Genomic DNA, 14174 nt, shown 5'->3' with positions numbered 1-14174 from the left:
TATAAGTTATTAAAAGAAACTTTTTTCATAATAATATGCAAATTAATTAACCTTAAGGATTTATAACGTTAGTATAAGATTTCACCATAAGAAATAAGCAAATGGTGCCATAACATTGTGTTAAAATAAGACCGCTAGAGGAATAAAGGTATTTTAAGTCTCCTTAGGCTAAATACAGCGTTGGGTTCCGCCAGTCTGGCAGGATAACTGTTGTTAGCATCATACTGTGTTAAGATTTAGATGTAATGGCAAGTGTACTTATAAATCTTTTTTTTCTGTCTACCCTACATTTAAGACAAAAACAATCGTAAAATACATATTTTCACACAAATATATTTTTTTGTTTTATTTTTTTATTCTGTATCAAAAGTTTATATATTTTCTTCTATTTCGCTTCAGCATGTATCCCGCACAAACCGTACGAGGTAGGAAGAAAATCTAGTGTTAAGATATTCCGTTCCTATTAGAACACTTCCACCACTTTCTGCCGAATTTTGGAGGCATTGCGTGTTGATAGGCGGAACGCAACACCGCACTTTGCCTCGTTACCAGAACGAGGAAATGTAAAATTTTCAATATATTATTTCCTCTAATGGAATCGAACCCACAACCTGTCGCGTTTACTATAATATTCATATTAAAAGTTGCATAAAGGCAGTTTTTACATCTCTCTACTAGTTCTGTATTGCGTTGGCAAAATAATATAGAATAGCAGACCAGTTTTACTCCCACATAACCGGTTTAGTTATAACACTGTCATAATATAACAATTTTCATTGTTTTCAAAATAGATGAATATAAACATTTTATTTCGAAAGTTTAAATTTTATACAGTATTATAGAAAATAATATAATATGCATCAGTAAAAGAAAAAAAGCCAGACTGTAAATGCTATCGATTAAATCCATAACAAAGAATTATTTTGATTCTGTCCTTTCATCAGAAGACAAAGGACGGCGTTCAGTTCCAGCACTCAACACGCAATGTCTCGAAAATTGGGAGGTGCGAATGACAAGGAACGTATTGAGACCAAGTTCTCTCTACACACGGGATACATGCGGGATATGGCATAAAGTTAAAATAGATTATGACTCAAGACCAATTAAAAGGAAATTAAACCAGAATGTCCACATTTGTTTATTTTTATAAGACCTACATTTACCAGTGATTTCACAACGAGTTTTCGATAAAAAGTTACATTATAAATGATACAACTCACTCAAATGTTTTATAGAAATTAAGTCTTTAAAACTATACTAAAATAGAAAGTAATAGTTCTCACCTGACAAAATAAAGCCGATTTCACTTCTAAAATAACACTTTTAATAACAAAAACTTAGTTACACAAACCGCGTACCTGCGAAAGAAAAAACACCATTACGTTTTTAATGCTAACTGTAAAACTTGTACGAGATCTCAATTTGTAAGTCCAAAAACTCACTTTTAAATTTATTATCTATATAAAAATTAACACTAATAAGTTTTTTGTATTTATTTGTTAAATTTTAATATAGGTTTTATTGATCGAATAACTTTTTATTTCAAGGACGTGCGTACGCGCCGGCAGAACGCTCTCGACTGTTGCTTACTTCACTACTTTAGTTAAAAAGGTGAGAACGTAGTTGCCAGGCTTAAACCGCATAAGGCTTTGTGTTATAACAATATTAAGTTTGCAATACTTTTATAATTCTAGACCCGTATTGCTTTGGAATAACGGTTATTTTATCCTTTTTTTTTAAATCTCAATAACTTGGTATTTAAGATAAAGATAAAACAAAGGTTTATTTAAAGTGATAAAGGAAAATACTTAATTGAGTGCAATTGTTACTCAGATGGAATTTCACACGTTTTGTTCTAACGTTTGATAGTTTAGAGATTTTAATTTTGAGTGATGTCAAGAGTGTATCTGATACATCTATATTTTACTAGCGGCCCGCCCGCGGCTTTGCCCGCTTGGACTAAAAAATAAAAAAAATATGAAAAAAAAAATGTTAATGGTGGACAACTGTTATCACTACAGGGTATGAAAAATAGATGTTGGCCGATTCTCAGACATACTCAATAGGTATGCTCACAAAATTTCACGAGAATCGGTCAAGCCTTTTCGGAGGAGGGCGGGAACGAACATGAACGAAAATTTGACATATAAAATTAGCTTTACACTGAGTATCTAACGGTATGACATGATAGGGAGAGGGAGAGAACAGGTGTTATGGTACTCTATTGCCCACGTACCGTTCAATTTTCGAGACTTTTCGAGACAGAGAGAAGGAACTAAATGCTTTGTATTGTGCATAGCGAGTAAATTAGAATAATCGTTCCCCGGTTTGGGAACCGAACCCACAACTGAGCGGCGGTACCGGCTCAAACCCTTATAATAGCTTTTTTAAAACTGATATAAACATAAAAAACAAGGATAAATATAGAAATCAGGTAAAGTACAATTTGTTTAATTTTTTTTCAGGCAACTAAATATTAGAGACGAGAGATAGAGAGTGTTTTAGTGAATTAGTTTTAAAAAATATGTAATAATAGGTAGATACATAGAACGATTATTATTATCGTCAGATTTTCAAGCTGAACTTGAAATTGTAGGTAATTGAACTCATAATTTTAAGTTATTCATTTATTAACTTTTCTATAGTAAATACCTTTTCCTTAATTATTTTATAGACTATATTTGACTATATTTGATAGCTGCAGAATAAAACTTGACTTTTCTGTCAGCACACTGTCACTGAGTCAATTATTTATTGGAACTTTTTAAAGCCTTTTTTATAGGATTTATACATAATAATATGTCTCATTGGTATGTAAAGTATTAGTATTTTTAATAGTGAATTCCAGTTAATTACGAACCCACGTGCCGTAATGGGCACAAAATTAATTAATTTGTTTTTTATACATTAACTATTTTTTTGGTCCAGTTGTTCGCAATGCAGTTTCACAGCGCAATTCGAAAGCGCCCTTATAATGCATCGACAGCTTCACCACGAGCGACCGGCTGATGTGGACTTCAAATCGAACATCGCTCAAGTATTGTACAACTATATTATTTTATTTCGATATTTTACATCTGAAGAAACGATTATGTTTTAATTGTTTTCATTTCTCCGCTTTTGAAGACATAGCGTAGCGTTGAACGTCATCACTCAACCCACAATGTCTTGAAAATTGGCGGTGCGTGGGGAATGGAGTGTCTTTACACTACTTCCCGTTTTTTTAAATAATTTACTTAGTGTGGAGATCAGCATGTTTTAGCTGCCGGTCCTCTAAGCTAGTACAGCGAGCTAAAAATATTTTAATGATATTCTTCTCCACATTTTTTCATTTCTGTGTCAGGAAAAATCGAAGACCATCCGCACACCAGCTTTCGAAAATCTTTTTCAGAAAACACACGAAAGTAAGAGTAAATGTAAGTAATTAGAATATAATGTCGGTATACTAGTAATGTCAGTGCTTTCTTTATTTTCGTCATAAAAAAATCATAATATACGAAATTAATATAATTAAAGAAAAAAACCGTTTTCGGTTCCGATCCAAATTTGATGTCTTAACTAGAAAACCAAGCTACCGAGAAAAAACTACTATAACAATATTATTTTCGTATAATTTATTATAACGATTTGTGTTATATAGTGGGAAGAACGTCGTCTGCTACACGCTTATTTGAAAAGCTTCGAGCGCGCATCTATCGCAGTAAGATGTTCGTGCATCCTGAGGAGGATCATTTTAATGTTAGTTTTAAATGTAATGTTTTTTTACGAATTTTCCCAAGTTTTTTTACAAAAACCCAGTGTGAAGACACTCCGTTCTTTCCTTAACGCCCATTTTACAGGAAGATATATATTAGGCAGATCTGAAAGGCTGTTGTTTTGTCAATATAAATTAGAACAAAGCATTCGAGCTCAGTCAGAAATATTATTTTTTCTATTTTTTTATTTATTCTACAAAATAAAACAAACGGCTAGATAATCTCTGAAGTTTATTTTAGGATTTATCAGGTCAAAGCGAGTGTACGTCTAAAGCTCTTAAGGGTTTAGATTCTAATGTCAGCGCGGCAATAAAACTTCCGCCTAAGGAGAGTTACGGATGCCATTTGTGTTCTTTTGAAGCTGATCGGTTAGTTTTTCTTTTAATATCATTTATTTTAGTCTCCCACGTTGTAGATTCCGCATACAGCGGTTTAGGTTTCGCCTCCAAAAAGTTAATAAATATTTTATGGGGCTGAGTATACGTGTATATAATAAAATTCCGCAGTGTATTCTTAGTTTGCCACTACCAAAGTTTAAAATATCTGTAAAAAAAATTGTAACAAATAAAGCTTATTACACTGTTCAAGAATATTTAGAGGATAAACATGTATGGAATTAATGTCTATTGAATGTCAGGCAGGACAGCTGCCAGCTAATGTAATAGTAAAATATATCATTGACTTTGTTCAACTGTTGAGTTTCTTGCCGGCTCTTCTCAGCAGAACTGCCTTCCGAACCGGTGGTAGCTTTTTGTTCACATGTTCATTCGAAGATTCAAAAGTGCTTTTATAGTTTATTTGAATAAAGAATATTTTGAATTTGAATTTGAATTAGGCAGCGGGAGGCAAATGTTTTTCGCATGTGACTGCAATCACTTTTCTTTTTATTATAATGTTGGTTAATATAAGTTTATTTTAAATTTTGCTTTTCAGTATAACAGTTTTAGATCGACATCTCTTAAGCGATCACAAAATCGGTTTAGAAAACCTATTGAAACTAGTGATGTCCAAAACCAAAGATGGTTTATCAGACGAAAATTCCGCGCAAATGTATGGTATACGAGAACCCTATTATAAACACATAGAAGAATCTATGGAAAATGGCGAATTTATTATAGAAACTGTAGCACCAAAAATTAAAATTCTTAAGCACACAGCTAGCAACACTGATTTAAAATGGACGGATATAGTAGATACAATAAAAGATCCAATAGAGAAAGATAAAAATGTATTATTGTCTAAAATAGAAATACTAAATGAATGTATGTGCAAATTTGTTGATTCTTCGAATACATTGAAAAAGGTTTTGACTAAGGAGTTCGATCAAAAGACGTTGAATCGATCTGATTTTGGGCTGGCATTAGGGGAGTGAGTGCTTTTTTATTTATGGTAACTTATTTTTTAGTTTCATGCTGTATCCTGCACATAGCAGGCAGCAGTAGCAGGGTAGGTAGAGAGAATCTGGAAAAGGAGTGTTAAAACACTCCGTTCCCATTACGACTTCTGTTCCTCACTTTCCGCAGAATACTTTCCACATTCTTGGGAGGCTAAATTCAACGCCGAACAGAACAGAATCTAATTTTATATTTTTTTTTGATAATATCAACAGTGTGGCTTTATTATGTAATGTTGACTAGCAAATAATGATTGCGCCGCCTTGGAAATGATCTAATAGATTATTTAATATTGTTTTTTAGTTTGTAATTGTGCGATTTAAATATAGTTAATTTAAAAATAATATTATCATATATACTCGTATAATATTAAAAATAAAATTGTTTTATAGTCAAGATTCACCAAGAGATTGGGAGCGTGCGCATAGTGAGAAATTGGAAAGATGTAAGCCAAAACATCCAGAGAATAGGTAAAATATGTAATTATTTGTTAAAGTTTTATAAAAAAAGATACCTGCAGAATTATGCAACTCGATCTTAGACCATTTTGATTGAAAAAACTTATCCTAACATGATTAATACGATTTGTGATAATTTTATGTAAACAATATATTTTATTCTTTTTAGGAGTGAAAAAACAAAGTGTTCTTCAGAAAGTTTTTATTTTTGAACACACTTTAAAGAATTGTTTTAGGTATTTAAATAAAGATATTGGGATTTATATATTGAGTTTCATTAACATTTTCCCATGGTATCCCCAATTTTTATCCAATCTTGTGAACGAACCAGTTTTAAATCTTCTAGTACTTCACTGATCGAATTTCTTACGACAGTTGCTACAGTATTCAACATTTAATCGTGGCTGGTAATGGCAGCACGTATGCAAACATTCGTCATTTAAACGATGGCAACATTCGGAATCTCCACTTGACATTTTAAAATTCTGACAATTACAACTTAATGTTGCTATACCTTCATTATAATCACATACTTTTCCAGTTTTTACGACTGGTAGGACTCGAGGGCCATTTCTTATTAAAGGCCTATTATTTTCTGCTTTATCTATTTTTTTAACATTTGCAAACATTCTATTTACTTCTTCGATAGCGTCTTTTGAAGTTGTCTTCTGTTTTAGACTATTCTTTAGTTCATCTAACTTCATTTGTGGAATCGAAGATGATTTATGTTTAAACAAAGGTACGGAAGTTTTCATTTCTGGTTGACAATTGATAATGGAGCATTTACAGTTATTACTATTTATGGCATCCTCAATAATAGAATAGTTAAAAATTTTGCTAACACTTAACTTGGGAACATTCCTCTCAGTATTTACGCAAGCATCTTTTAGTATTATCGTTTTGCTTTTATCTTTTTTTGTAACAGATTGTTTTTTATTTTGGAATTCATTTAGGACTTCATTTAATAAACTTAGACCTTTAGTTACATCTGATTGCGAAGTTTGAACATTCTTAGCCAAGATTGTTTCTTTTGTAAGTTCAAGATTATCTGTACTTTGATTGTAATTTTTCCGACAAATAGGACAAGTTTTAGACTTTCGTCTACAGCATTCAATATATTTTGTGTCTTCTTTTGATGCATTTCTGTTTAAACAAACTGAACAGACGAAACGATTAGTGTTGTGTTTATATTTATCTTTGTCCATAGTTAGTTTTCGTCTTTTATTAGTTTTTCGTTTATAGGTAACTATGTCTATATGAATAGTTTTATATTTCGAGTCAGATATCATGTGAGTGATGATGATTCTGCAAAAAAATTCTTATTAGACATTTTGAAGTTCTAAATTGGCTGTAGACTTAATATTCTGGTAAATATCAGGTTAATTTTCGATTGTCTAAATTGCACGCCATGGTTGCAAGCTTAAATATATATAAGATATATTGTCAATTAAATATTTAAAATAATTTAGAAGCACGCATTCATATTTAACGCACTTCTGAGTTAAATATGAATTGTTGCTGATATTTTTATAAGTAAATAATTGTTTTATACAAAATACTTACTAGAGTCCAATTCATTATAATGTGGGGTAAAAAAATAAAAAATAAAGTAATTAATAAGCATATAAAATAATAGTAATAATTGGCATAACAAAATATACTTGTCACATTGACATCGAAGACGAATAATCCTTGTTTATTCTTCTCTTTCACAAGATGATGACGATTGTTGTTATTTTGAAAAATATATAATAAATGTGTTTGTTATATCTTTAAAAAATACATAGGTATTATATATATATTAAAAAATATATTTAAATAAATTCATTACAAATAAAACCTCTATATCTCACAACCTGCCAAAAGTAGTGTCAAAATTAAAAAAAGAATAATAAAGTTGATGTCACAAAACTAAAATTTTCGACTTCACATAAAAAATGTAAAGAAATTTAAAGTAATACCAACAAAATAATTTAAAAGAGAATCCATTAAAAATGAATAAGCAGTTAAAAAGTATGATAAATAAGAAGAAATGAAAGATACTAAAGGTGTTAATGTAAATCGAGATGTAAGATACGTTTGTATACAGGATACATATAACAAGGATTCGTTTGGAGCAAGCGATTTAAGCGCTAACGATTTTGGTTGTCAATTTAATAGTAAAAAAGATCATTTGGTATGTACATGTAAAAAAATAAAAAGAAAAGAAGTTGGATACTTTGCATCTCGACAAGTATTTAGGTCTCAGAGGTTTTTTGACACAAATGACTTTCCTGAATTACGAGTGGGAGGTGTTAAAACAGTATACAGGAGAAGAGTTAAAAAAATATATTTACCTGAAACTGAGGACAAGGGTGTGGGTTCATCAGATTTATCCTATTTGCGCAGTAAGTAAATAAAAAAAAATAATAATAATATACAAAAAATAAATAACTTTAAATTTTTATGTTTTATAAATTTTGTAGGAAGAAAACGTTGGATTGATAATTATTATGAGTTAAAAACGACATCATCTAAGTGCGTAGGGGGAATAATGGAAGAAATGAAAGCTTCCATAATCAGCAAGAAATTATCTCCAATAATTCAAACAATAAGTATCTCTACGAGTCCCACTAATATAATTATCGAGAAGAATGACAATACTAGTAGTTTTGACAAAATACAAGATATTCAGTATCAAGAAAAGAAAAAAATATCGATTCCAGAAGCTCCAACATTGATATTAAAAACAAATGATAATACAAATATACCATTGTCGAAAGACAATAAAATAACATCAACAACAATAATGACGATTGATGACAGCAAAAACTTTTCTTCAGATTCTTTTGAACAACATGTACACAATTTAGAGAATCCTAGCTATGATAAGCAAAGCAAAACATCTCTTGCTATTATAGAAAATAAATTAGAACGAGAATATCGAAAAATATTTTCTACCAGTAGTAAAACACGTGAAAAACCTGTTACTGATCGTAAAAGTTCAATTTTAAAGAGACGGTTTATGGCTTTGACTCGTTTAGGTAAAAAAGAGAATAAAAACAATTCAAATATAATGAAAATTTCAAGCAAAAGCAGTGTAACAAGTAAAAGAGATGTTTCAATTGCATCTGATCCGCCATCGCTAGAAGCTCGATCTTATTCCAATACTAAAATATATAGCTCAAGCCAGTCTGATCTACATGCATATAAGAAAGATATAACTACAAATAAAATAACCGATAAATTGTCAACTGAGATTGTCGATAGTGATTGTCGAGATGTGAAGGACATGTTTAAATTATGGGGTAATAAATTCAATTTAGAAGAAAGTAATAAAGAATCGTCACCAGAAAATTCGACTACTATAACAAAGAAACAAAAGAAGAAAGTAGAGCTTGTATTACCAAAAAAGGAAGAATTACAAAAAGAGAAGAAAGAAGGAAAACGGTTTTCATTTTTCCGAAGAAAAAGCAAAGACAAATCAAAGCCTTTCAAATCGAAAAAAGGAATTACAGCTGGAAGATGCGAAGTGGGTGATGGTTTAATGATAAAAATAGGAGCACCAACTGAATACAATATGAATGAATCCACAAAAAGGTTTGAAGGTGTGCCAGAATGTGATGTGTTAAGGAAAGCGTGGTTTCGGAGATACTTACATGATAGAATTGATTCACAAAACAGTGTCCAAATTAGATGGAATAACAACATGTACGGTACTAGCAGCAGTACAGTGTTTGAGCTGATAGATTGCATTTATAAAAATACAGGCTTCGTCTTTAAGTCTAGAAGTCACGTGACCACCAGAGATTCATCTCAATATTCGTATAGAAACCCTCAAGTTAATTTTCTACAACAAAGCGTACAAGCTTGGATGATACCTACTATTACGGGTGATCAACCACAATCCACAACTAAAAAAAAAAGTATTGAAGTAACTATATCTAATCAAAGATGGCTTGTAGACAAATCTAAAGCATTCTCTCAACACATTGAGTTGATTTTGCATACCGATGTACAGAATAAAGCAATAAGTTCGGAATATATTGTAATAGACATACCCGATGGTTATTTTTCGGAGAGCAGTGATGATAAGAGAGATCAAACAAGTGATGAACTAGTCTATAATGTCATTGAATATGACATGCCAAATTTAAAATCTTTTTCACAAAATAAGGGTCAAGGGCGGAAAATAGAAAATAGTGTTATACAAGATATACCGGTAAAATACGATAAAAATATAACTGCAAATGTTTTTGAAAAAGCTATGAAGGGCCCGTGTTTTCAAAGAGATGTGGTTATTCAAGGCAGTGACGTTTGTTTTCCACGACGGTGTGATGTTATTGGTGTTGGAATCATCACACAGCGAGATTTACGAAAACCTATGTAAGACAGTTATTTTATATTATTATTATTTTTTCATAAATTAATTAGTAATTTGTCATTATTGTATATTTTATAGTTTCGTATCTACATACTAAGAATAATACGGTAAATAATGCTTCTTTAGTGTACTCTTTCATTATATTCTTTTTTTATATTGAGGAAGGTAATGAAATATGTATATGTTTCCTATACTTTTTCAGATTAAAAATCAATAGTGAACCTGCAGACACCGAATCCAAGCTTTTCTTGCCTGCCCCAAGAACATGTGAATTAGCTGAAAGTTTTTTACAAGAATACTACAAAAATTGCACTCCTCTTGGTCTTGATATATTTTCTTGGTGTGTCAGTGATTCAAAATTACATGGTTCTTCGGCCAGTAACTCTATAAAAAGTTTTAATAATCAAGGCGATGGATCTAAGTCATGTCCGAATATATATGAAGATTACTTGGCACATTCAACTATAGTGTCGTCTTGTGAAACTTCTTCTTGCAGTCACTGCGTTGTGGTAGAACAAGATAGAAAAGAAGATAAAAAGTCTTTTAAGTTTTTCGATAGGTTTAAAAAGGCTGGTGAATCTAACACAGACAGAAAAAGAGTTTTGCCTAAAGACTCTCTAGAAGTCTTTAAACGGCGCAAATATTATGCTCAAATAAACAATAAATCTAAATGGCTTAACAGTGATGCCAAGAAACTATGTAATGTGCCTAGTTTTCAAGATAAAGATGCACAACAACCTTTAGGTGACTGTCCTAAAGTAGACGAACGCAATATAGACTCAAGTCCAACGAGTAGGAAGTGTAAGAAACGCGTTTCTTTACAAGATTGTGATATTTTACATGAACAACTAAGGGAACAACTATCAAATAAAACAGTAGAAGGCATATTATCTTTTAAAGGTGCAGGTGGCTGTGATGACTGTAAAAATATATCAAGTCCGCGACGTACCAGAGTTAATCCCGATCCTCCATGTGAAATACCAAAACCACCTTGTGAAGAAGCATGTCTCACAGAAAAAAAGCCGGCATGTTCGAAAAAGAACTCACCAACTTGTAACGTTCCAAAACCACCTCCTTGTCCTTCTGACCCCAAAACACCATGTCAAAAAGTTTGTCCTCCGACACCTCCTCCGTGTCTTACGCCCCCTTGTAAAAAATCTTCTTCTGTCAGTTTAACAAAGCCACCTAAAAAACCTATATCCAAGTGTTTATCACCTCGATCGTCTAGTTCTAATGTAAAAGTTATTCCACCAAGGATAAGATCACCACCAATGTCACCTAATCCTTCACGCCAAAGGGACTGTCCAAAGAAAATGTCAATATCAAGTATACCTAATTGTGCAATTTGCAAAAGTCCCTTACAATTGACAGCGCCCTCAACTCCTCCTCCTCGTAAACCTTTTAATTGTCAATCTTGCAATTCACCGTGCAATTCATCACCATCCCAACTGAAACAAGTTTGTAGCCAAGAATTTCCTTGGCCGCTTAAATCTCAAGTATCTAATACACCATCTAAGGAATCAGAATTAAGCTTAAAAATAGCTTCAAAACAAAATATGGTAAAGAAAACTTCCAATAAATGTTCGGGTTCATCTTTAAAAGATTGTCGTCCTGATTGTGCTAATAGACGCAAAATTGAAGACTGTCCACCAGCTCCACCACCAACAGCAAATATCTCAGCTAAAGCTAACATATGTCGGCCAAAAATGACCGGATTACATTTAAAAAAAGCAGCAATGCCAAAAACCATTTCGAAAGATTGTTTACCTGCAGTTGATGATGGAGTAATACGGCTTAACTCACGTGAGGAAATAACTGTTAAATTAAGGCAAGGCTCACCGAGTACAGATGAAATAAGAGAAGGTTTAAACATAAAAGTTCAAGACGAAGATGGTCAAACCCTTTATGAACGAAAAGATTATAGAAAAACAGATAAATGTAGAATGCAATTTGTGAAAGATATGTACAGAGAATCGCAAATTCAAAGACTTGTCACTACAAAACCAGATATATTACAAAAAGAAATAGATTTAAAAACAAATCGTGAAAGTAGCGATATGAACCTATCTAATATAATTGAAATAAATTTTAATTTAAAATTTAACCAAGAAGATAAGACTACAGAAACGAACATACAAAACTATGATAAAATAGTAACAGAAGAAAAGGAACAGCAAATATGTATGCATCACGAAGCTTCAAAAGAAGTCGTTATTCTAAACGACCAACACAAGCAATCAAATGAGAACAATAAGAACTCAGATAGAAAAGGTGTTAGTATAAATATTATTATAAAAAATTATAAAGTACCTAGTAAGCAAACAAGCAAAAGTAGTCAGAATAAAATAACTGAGGAATTTTCTAAGAAAATATCTGAAAAATATCAATCAGTTTCTACTGGTTATAGTGACGTCATAGATCACCCAACATTTTCCATACATCCAGCAACGATTGATTTGTCTGATTGTGAAATCAACAAAGCGTCCAATAAATCTAGTTTAGAATTACTTAAATTAAAAGAAACACAATCTTCAAAATTTACTGAGTCTGAAAAAACTGAGAATTTAACGGTTTCAAATAAAACCAGTTCAAATTTTGACGATATATTAATTGCTAAAACCGAAAGTCATATTAAACTAAGCAAAGATGACATATACACAACAAATGATGAAAAATCTGTTACTAGCTTCTCTGTGACTGGGAACGATACTCAATCAGAAGTTAAAAATGTCGACAAAAGTATTGTACACAAAATACGCGATAAAGAGGAGAAAAAGAGAATGCTTAAGGAAATATTCGAGTCACCCAGTAAGGACAAACTTAAGAACAAGGAACGTTTGCGTCAAATGTTACATGCTGTGCTGACATCAGATAGTAGCGAGTTCGATATTGATATCAACAATGAAACATATGAATCTTTAAAAGATATTTATTTTAAAAATTCCACCAGCATCACAAATTACTTAAATAATACCCTTTCGGCACAATCGGTTAGCAAAGAATTCAAAAAGATATATACTTCAGAAGATGATAACAGTGATTACAACAGTGACAGTAGTTCGGCTAAATTAGAAAACTGTGGTTGCTTATGTAATAAAATGGCTCAAAAACTTAAAATTAACGACAATATTAGAGCCTGTTGTTGTGGAAAAATTAACAAAACAGATATAGAAGTAAATTGTGATTTCAATGAAGACACTGTAACAATTAATGAAGTTGATGTTCAAACTCAAAATTATGATAGTAACTCTAAAAAAATAATTTCTTCTTATTACGAGAATACAGAGAAGATAAAAGAAACCAAATCGAGGCAATATTCAACCAATGTCAGTGTGAAGGCTTGTCAAATAAAAAAAATAAGCAAACGCACGATACTAAGCTTATCTGATGATGATCAAATAGTTCTACTTAGTTCCCAAAAATGTCGGACTACAAAGAAAATAGAGCCCATAGATATATTACAGCTGCACGAGACTAAAAAAGCTGTTTTAGGAATTTATGCGGAAAAAAGACAAACTAAAGAAGGCGCAAAGATAGTTTCTAAGCTGCCTAAGTTTATGTATGAAAGGGAAAGTGATATACGAAATTATCAAGAAGTAATGGCTGGATATAAAAGTTGAAAAAAATAAAATAAAAAATCCATTTCAATTTTCTAAGAAAATCTTGCTATCATTATTGCTTAAAAATCTACATTCATATTTAAGATTTTAAGTTCTTTTTATTTTATTTGACGAATATAAAATTGCCTTTACAGTTTTATATAGATTTTTTTGTTATTTACTGTATAATATATATTAATGTATTATTTATAAATTTTGTGTTACCGTTTCCTGTTATTGCAAATTTATTTTTGTTTTGAATTGTTGAATAAATAAAAGAAAGATATTTCAAGGAAGTATATTTTATTTTACTGTATAAAAGTGAAAAATGTCACAAAAAAATCAACCCATAATTAATTACTTATAATCTGTGGTTTCAATATCACAAAATAAAATAAAAAAATATGAAAAAAAATATTCTTAGAAAAAAATTACCTTTATCTTTGGTACTTAGTGATATCATATAGCTGTTATTAAATAAAGGAACCTTCACAATCGAGTCTGAAAAGAACAAAATGCTAACTGTTATTTCTTTATAAAAATATTATGTATTTTACTTATTTAACACATCTCCTGGATATAGGAGGGCAGGCAGTGTTATCAGA

At 31.2% G+C, this 14174-nt stretch overlaps 5 protein-coding genes across 5 annotated transcripts in view; 2 read left to right on the top strand and 3 right to left on the bottom strand.

Moving 5' to 3' along the window:
- Positions 1-1597, bottom strand: part of ced-6 (PTB domain-containing adapter protein ced-6) — a 50637-nt gene extending 49040 nt beyond the window's left edge. Inside the window, exons 1-2 of the mRNA XM_085187597.1 lie at positions 1443-1597; positions 1284-1358 (exon numbers count right to left, since the gene is read on the bottom strand). The gene's annotated coding sequence lies outside the window, so the exon portion shown is untranslated. The remainder of the gene's footprint in view (positions 1-1283; positions 1359-1442) is intronic.
- Positions 1598-2711: 1114 nt separating this feature from the next.
- LOC146537317 (uncharacterized) lies at positions 2712-5658 on the top strand. The gene is made up of 7 exons (XM_085188498.1): positions 2712-2810; positions 2929-3037; positions 3344-3416; positions 3641-3738; positions 3996-4123; positions 4689-5123; positions 5542-5658. The coding sequence occupies exons 1-7, from the start codon at positions 2800-2802 to the stop codon at positions 5621-5623; spliced, it is 936 nt and encodes a 311-aa protein (XP_085044624.1). The 5' UTR covers positions 2712-2799; the 3' UTR covers positions 5624-5658.
- A 136-nt stretch (positions 5659-5794) lies between these two features.
- On the bottom strand, positions 5795-7317 carry LOC146537316 (uncharacterized). The gene is made up of 2 exons (XM_085188497.1): positions 7171-7317; positions 5795-6912 (listed from the first exon to the last, which is right to left on the bottom strand). Exon 2 carries the CDS (start codon positions 6894-6896, stop codon positions 5958-5960), a length of 939 nt encoding a protein of 312 aa, XP_085044623.1. The 5' UTR covers positions 6897-6912; positions 7171-7317; the 3' UTR covers positions 5795-5957.
- Positions 7318-7517: 200 nt separating this feature from the next.
- LOC146537315 (uncharacterized) lies at positions 7518-13762 on the top strand. Its single transcript, XM_085188500.1, has 3 exons — positions 7518-7994; positions 8073-9972; positions 10173-13762. The coding sequence occupies exons 1-3, from the start codon at positions 7640-7642 to the stop codon at positions 13588-13590; spliced, it is 5673 nt and encodes a 1890-aa protein (XP_085044626.1). The 5' UTR covers positions 7518-7639; the 3' UTR covers positions 13591-13762.
- A 94-nt stretch (positions 13763-13856) lies between these two features.
- Positions 13857-14174, bottom strand: part of PIP5K59B (Phosphatidylinositol 4-phosphate 5-kinase 59B) — a 51690-nt gene continuing 51372 nt past the window's right edge. The window contains exon 21 of the mRNA XM_085188496.1: positions 13857-14070. Coding sequence (XP_085044622.1) covers positions 14059-14070 — 12 coding nt within the window. The 3' untranslated portion in view covers positions 13857-14058. The remainder of the gene's footprint in view (positions 14071-14174) is intronic.

This window comes from Heliconius melpomene, chromosome 7 (assembly GCF_056956725.1).
Source record: "Heliconius melpomene rosina isolate 202511_hmr_F chromosome 7, ASM5695672v1, whole genome shotgun sequence".
Lineage (NCBI taxonomy): Eukaryota > Metazoa > Arthropoda > Insecta > Lepidoptera > Nymphalidae > Heliconius > Heliconius melpomene.
The sequence above is the reverse complement of the archived record's forward strand: the minus strand, read 5'-3'. Positions and strand labels throughout refer to the sequence as shown.

Coding starts and splice junctions, on each gene's coding strand:
- LOC146537317 (XM_085188498.1), top strand. Junction 4,124..4,688: donor TGTTCTTTTGAAGCTGATCG/GTTAGTTTTTCT, acceptor TTTGCTTTTCAG/TATAACAGTTTTAGATCGAC. Junction 5,124..5,541: donor TTTGGGCTGGCATTAGGGGA/GTGAGTGCTTTT, acceptor ATTGTTTTATAG/TCAAGATTCACCAAGAGATT.
- LOC146537316 (XM_085188497.1), bottom strand. CDS start 6,896: ATGATATCTGACTCGAAATATAAAACTATTCATATAGACATAGTTACC.
- LOC146537315 (XM_085188500.1), top strand. CDS start 7,640: ATGAAAGATACTAAAGGTGTTAATGTAAATCGAGATGTAAGATACGTT. Junction 7,995..8,072: donor AGATTTATCCTATTTGCGCA/GTAAGTAAATAA, acceptor TAAATTTTGTAG/GAAGAAAACGTTGGATTGAT. Junction 9,973..10,172: donor CGAGATTTACGAAAACCTAT/GTAAGACAGTTA, acceptor ATACTTTTTCAG/ATTAAAAATCAATAGTGAAC.